Raw genomic sequence first — 6,286 nt, forward strand, 5'->3', positions numbered from 1 at the left:
GATCCGATTATCTGCAGAAACAAAAACATCTGCTTATCTCACACACGTTTAATGATCAGAGACCTTGTTTTCTGAAGTCCTGACACTGGAGCTCATGAACCGTGTGTGTGTGTGTGAGTGTGTGTGAGAGAGTCAAGTCACCTTCATGTATGATCAACTGGCCAGAGTTTAGGGAGCGCAGTAGACGTGATGGAGTATAATATGTTAAGAGCTCGCTCAAGTATTGGGGAGCTAAACCATTTAGTGCTTTGTAAGTAATAAGTAAGATTTTAAAATGTATGCGATGTTAAATAGGCAGCCAGTGCAGTGTTGACAGAACTGGGCTAATATGGTCATACTTCCTGGTTCTAGTAAGAACTGGAGCTGCTGCGTTTTGGACCAGCTGGAGTTTATTTATTAAGTGAGCAGGGCAACCACATAGTAGAGCATTACAATAATCTACAGCTCATGAACGAGAGAGTGTGTGTGTGTGTGTGTGAGAGAGAGAGCGTGAGTGTTTTATCATAATTAATATTGATTAGATTGTGTCTCAATGGGAATGTTCTCGCGATACAGCAGCACAAGGTCCGCCTCAGAGCTCAGACTCACTCACTGTTGAAGCCCGAGCCGGCGTGCGTGATGAGGTCCAGCAGGCTCTCGGGCAGGACGTCCTGCTCTCTGAAGCGCTGGATGAAGATGTCCCCCTGCCGTTTGGAGAGTTTGCTGCCGTCGCGGTTGAGCAGCAGGGGCAGGTGGGCGTAGGCGGGCGGAGTCCAGCCCAGCGCGCGGAACAGCTGCAGGTGTTTGGCGGTGGAGATCAGCCACTCGGAGCCGCGCAGCACGTGACTGATGCGCATGTGGTGGTCGTCCACTACGCTGGCCAGGTGGTACGTGGGGAACCCGTCGGCCTTCAGGAGGACCGGATCGCCCTCCACCGCCGCCACCTCGTGCCGGGTCCAGCCGAACACCAGGTCCTGGAAGGGCTCGGCCCCGGAGTCCAGCCTGAAGCGAACCACCCGGGGGACGCCCAGCGCCAGCTTCTCCTGCACCTGCTCCGGCCGCAAGTGGCGACAGCGGTTATCATACCTGCGAGAGACAAGCGTGACGCGGTTATCATACCTGCGAGAGACAAGCGTGACGCGGTTATCATACCTGCGAGAGACAAGCGTGACGCGGTTATCATACCTGCGAGAGACAAGCGTGACGCGGTTATCATACCTGCGAGAGACAAGCGTGACGCGGTTATCATACCTGCGAGAGACAAGCGTGACGCGGTTATCATACCTGTGACAGACACACACGCGTGACACGGTTATCATACCTGCGAGAGACAAGCGTGACGCAGTTATCATACCTGCGAGAGACAAGCGTGACGCGGTTATCATACCTGTGACAGACACACACGCGTGACACGGTTATCATACCTGCGAGAGACAAGCGTGACGCGGTTATCATACCTGCGAGAGACAAGCGTGACGCGGTTATCATACCTGCGAGAGACAAGCGTGACGCGGTTATCATACCTGTGACAGAGACAAGCGTGACGCGGTTATCATACCTGTGACAGACACACATGCGTGACGCGGTTATCATACCTGCGAGAGACAAGCGTGACGCGGTTATCATACCTGCGAGAGACAAGCGTGACGCGGTTATCATACCTGCGAGAGACAAGCGTGACGCGGTTATCATACCTGTGACAGACACACACGCGTGACACGGTTATCATACCTGCGAGAGACAAGCGTGACGCGGTTATCATACCTGCGAGACAAGCGTGACGCGGTTATCATACCTGCGAGAGACAAGCGTGACGCGGTTATCATACCTGCGAGAGACAAGCGTGACACGGTTATCATACCTGCGAGAGACCAGCGTGACGCGGTTATCATACCTGTGACAGACACACAAGCGTGACGCGGTTATCATACCTGCGAGAGACAAGTGTGACGCGGTTATCATACCTGTGACAGACACACACGCGTGACGCGGTTATCATACCTGCGAGAGACAAGCGTGACGCGGTTATCATACCTGTGACAGACACACAAGCGTGACGCGGTTATCATACCTGCGAGAGACAAGCGTGACGCGGTTATCATACCTGCGAGAGACAAGCGTGACGCGGTTATCATACCTGTGACAGAGACAAGCGTGACGCGGTTATCATACCTGTGACAGACACACACGCGTGACGCGGTTATCATACCTGCGAGAGACAAGCGTGACGCGGTTATCATACCTGCGAGAGACAAGCGTGACGCGGTTATCTTACCTGCGAGAGACAAGCGTGACGCGGTTATCATACCTGTGAGAGACAAGCGTGACGCGGTTATCTTCCCTGCGAGAGACAAGCGTGACGCGGTTATCATACCTGCGAGAGACAAGCGTGACGCGGTTATCATACCTGCGAGAGACAAGCGTGACGCGGTTATCATACCTGCGAGAGACAAGCGTGACGCGGTTATCATACCTGCGAGAGACAAGCGTGACGCGGTTATCATACCTGTGACAGACACACAAGCGTGACGCGGTTATCATACCTGCGAGAGACAAGCGTGACGCGGTTATCATACCTGCGAGAGACAAGCGTGACGCGGTTATCATACCTGTGACAGAGACAAGCGTGACGCGGTTATCATACCTGTGACAGACACACACGCGTGACGCGGTTATCATACCTGCGAGAGACAAGCGTGACGCGGTTATCATACCTGCGAGAGACAAGCGTGACGCGGTTATCTTACCTGCGAGAGACAAGCGTGACGCGGTTATCATACCTGCGAGAGACAAGCGTGACGCGGTTATCTTCCCTGCGAGAGACAAGCGTGACGCGGTTATCATACCTGCGAGAGACAAGCGTGATGTGGTTATCTTAGCTGCGAGAGACAAGCGTGACGCGGTTATCATACCTGCGAGAGACAAGCGTGACGCGGTAATCATACCTGTGACAGACACACACGCGTGACGCGGTTATCATACCTGTGACAGACACACACGCGTGACGCGGTTATCATACCTGTGACAGACACACACGCGTGACGCGGTTATCATGCCTGCGAGAGACAAGCGTGACGCGGTTATCATGCCTGCGAGAGACAAGCGTCACGCGGTTATCATACCTGCGACAGAGACACACGCGTGACGCGGTTATCATACCTGCGACAGACACACACGCGTGACGCGGTTATCATACCTGTGACAGACACACACGCGTGACGCGGTTATCATACCTGTGACAGACACACACGCGTGACGCGGTTATCATACCTGTGACAGACACACACGCGTGACGCGGTTATCATACCTGCGAGAGACAAGCGTGACGCGGTTATCATACCTGTGACAGACACACACGCGTGACGCGGTTATCATACCTGTGACAGACACACACGCGTGACGCGGTTATCATACCTGCGAGAGACAAGCGTGACGCGGTTATCATACCTGTGACAGACACACACGCGTGACGCGGTTATCATACCTGCGAGAGACAAGCGTGACGCGGTTATCATACCTGTGACAGACACACACGCGTGACGCGGTTATCATACCTGCGAGAGACAAGCGTGACGCGGTTATCATACCTGCGAGAGACAAGCGTGACGCGGTTATCATACCTGCGAGAGACAAGCGTGACGCGGTTATCATACCTGTGACAGACACACACGCGTGACGCGGTTATCATACCTGTGACAGACACACACGCGTGACGCGGTTATCATACCTGCGAGAGACAAGCGTGACGCGGTTATCATACCTGCGAGAGACAAGCGTGACGCGGTTATCATACCTGTGACAGACACACACGCGTGACGCGGTTATCATACCTGTGACAGACACACACGCGTGACGCGGTTATCATACCTGCGAGAGACAAGCGTGACGCGGTTATCATACCTGCGAGAGACAAGCGTGACGCGGTTATCATACCTGTGACAGACACACACGCGTGACGCGGTTATCATACCTGCGAGAGACAAGCGTGACGCGGTTATCATACCTGCGAGAGACAAGCGTGACGCGGTTATCATACCTGCGAGAGACAAGCGTGACGCGGTTATCATACCTGCGAGAGACAAGCGTGACGCGGTTATCATACCTGCGAGAGACAAGCGTGACGCGGTTATCATACCTGTGACAGACACACACGCGTGACGCGGTTATCATACCTGCGAGAGACAAGCGTGACGCGGTTATCATACCTGCGAGAGACAAGCGTGACGCGGTTATCATACCTGTGACACACACACACACACACACACTAACCCTGAATGCAACAGCTTCTTCAGCTCCTGCATTTCTTCTAGAAATGATAGACTTTCCTTAAGAACAGATTACTATAATACTCTGAGTGTGTGTGTGTGTGTGTTTACCGTGGTACGTGTCCGCTCCGCTGGGCCTCGCGCTTCAGCAGCTCCAGCCTCTGATTGGTGCAGAAGCAGTAGTAGGCGTGGCATGTGTGCAGCAGCGATGATGCGGCCTGTGAGTAGAGCTGCAGCCGCTCAGACTGAACATATGGCCCATAATGCCCTCCTCTGCGGCTGCTTTCATCCGGAGGGATTCCTGCAACACACACACACACACACACACACACACACTTCTGCTCATACACGGAATGAGGTTTGTTTCTGTAACCTGTTGTGCTCTCTTGTTGTTAGCTGAAATTACAAACATATACAAACTGAACCGTGAGTAATTTACACCCCTGGTAAAAATGCATGTAATAAATATGTATTACAGGCCCCCATTAATTACTCTAGAAATACGTTAATTCAACAAAGCTAACCTCTTTTGCTACATATTAGTGATGGTTTGAATGCAGACTCTCCATGTGTTACCATTTATGAACTATCATGTATGTGCCCTACATCATCATCATTCATATCTATGCAACCAATACATAAATTACTACTAGAGTACAAAATACACATTTCCCTAGAGGGACCAATGTCACAGAATCCTGTGGGAAACACTACATAATATATTTAAACACTACAGCTTCTCAATTTAATTGCTCTGTCTTCTTTACTGTGATGGAAAAATCCTAACCTAACCCTAACCCATGCTTTACTACTGTTGGGTTATTTCATATCACATGTAGAGTTACTCATTTTGAATTCCTTTTCACGACGAATAATAGTTTTGTCATGTTTGCATGTGTATGAATGCCCCAGCCCCGCCCCTGCGCAGTGAAGCGCGTACCTGCCCACTCCAGCATGTCTTCAATCGCGTCCGCGGCCCCGGGCACCAGGCGCGCGCGGTCCGTGTCCTCCAGCCGCAGGATGAACGCGCCGCGCCGCTGCTTGGCGAACAGGGCGTTATAGAGAGCCGTGCGGAGTCCTCCGAGATGAAGAAACCCTGAGCATCAGCAGATGGTGGTGAACACTCAATGCTAGAAGCGCGTGTCAGTATTTAATCACTTTACCCGGCGGTCTGCTTCACCTGTGGGACTCGGAGCGAATCTGACGCGCACCTCGGGCTGTGTCGTGCACACGCTTCTGCGCGCGCCGCTTCTCTTCCAGCACACTCTTCTCAGAACGCAGCCGAACATGTTCACATGTTCACGCGTTCAGCGCTGTGTGTGTGTGTGTGTGTGTGTGTGACCCGTCCATCGCTGTGTTCCGCTGCCTCTTCTTCTAGTGTAATGGCTTTTCGCTCATCAGGAGTGTTACTGCCACCTGCTGTATAACCACACACACACACACACACTCACACACCATATTCATGCTTCCCCATGCTTCCGCGCTGAGCTGATTAAATAACTTAATAATAATAACAAACATAAAAGACATGACAGAGTAAAGGAGTGGTAAATAATGCACAATTACCTCCTCATCAGCATAACAGCGGAAAACTGAACAATACCAAGTATATGCAAAACTTTATTCTAAATATCAATGTAAAATGAAAACCAAAAGGGAAGAGTGAGAGTTGGGTTCAGATGAATCTCTGGACGACGGTACAGCGGATCAGAGCAGAGGAACCAGCCCGAGTGACAGATTCTGCCCATTCCTCTCCGGCCCGTTCTCCGTGTCTTCGGCCGTTCTCCGTGTCTTCGGCCCGTTCTCCGTGTCTTCGGCCCGTTCTCCGCGTCTTCGGCCCGTTCTCCGTGTCTTCGGCCCGTTCTCCGTGTCTTCGGCCCGTTCTCCGTGTCCTCGGCCCGTTCTCCGTGTCCTCGGCCCGTTCTCCGCGTCTTCGGCCCGTTCTCCGTGTCCTCGGCCCGTTCTCCGTGTCTTCGGCCCGTTCTCCGTGTCCTCGGCCCGTTCTCCGTGTCTTCGGCCCGTTCTCCGTGTCTTCGGCCATT

General features: G+C 52.6%; 1 protein-coding gene across 7 annotated transcripts in view; it reads right to left on the minus strand.

Annotated features, from left to right (window-relative positions):
• ears2 (glutamyl-tRNA synthetase 2, mitochondrial) overlaps positions 1–5,643 on the minus strand; it is a 10,384-nt gene extending 4,741 nt beyond the window's left edge. For 5 of the 7 annotated variants that reach the window (XM_079813072.1, XM_079813068.1, XM_079813067.1 and 2 more), the window contains exons 1-5: positions 5,425–5,625; positions 5,185–5,340; positions 4,356–4,545; positions 593–1,065; positions 1–11 (exon numbers count right to left, since the gene is read on the minus strand). The exon at positions 1–11 is cut by the window's left edge and continues 98 nt beyond it. In XM_079813072.1, the coding sequence (XP_079669198.1) occupies positions 1–11; positions 593–1,065; positions 4,356–4,545; positions 5,185–5,340; positions 5,425–5,533 (939 nt within the window). In that variant the 5' untranslated portion in view covers positions 5,534–5,625. Of the gene's footprint in view, positions 12–592; positions 1,066–4,355; positions 4,546–5,184; positions 5,341–5,424 lie in introns of all 7 variants that reach the window. The other 2 variants (XM_079813070.1, XM_079813071.1) reach the window with 2 other exon arrangements.
• Positions 5,644–6,286: the final 643 nt, after the last annotated feature.

Source organism: Gobio gobio (assembly GCF_949357685.1).
Source record: "Gobio gobio genome assembly, chromosome: 3".
Classification (NCBI taxonomy): domain Eukaryota; kingdom Metazoa; phylum Chordata; class Actinopteri; order Cypriniformes; family Gobionidae; genus Gobio; species Gobio gobio.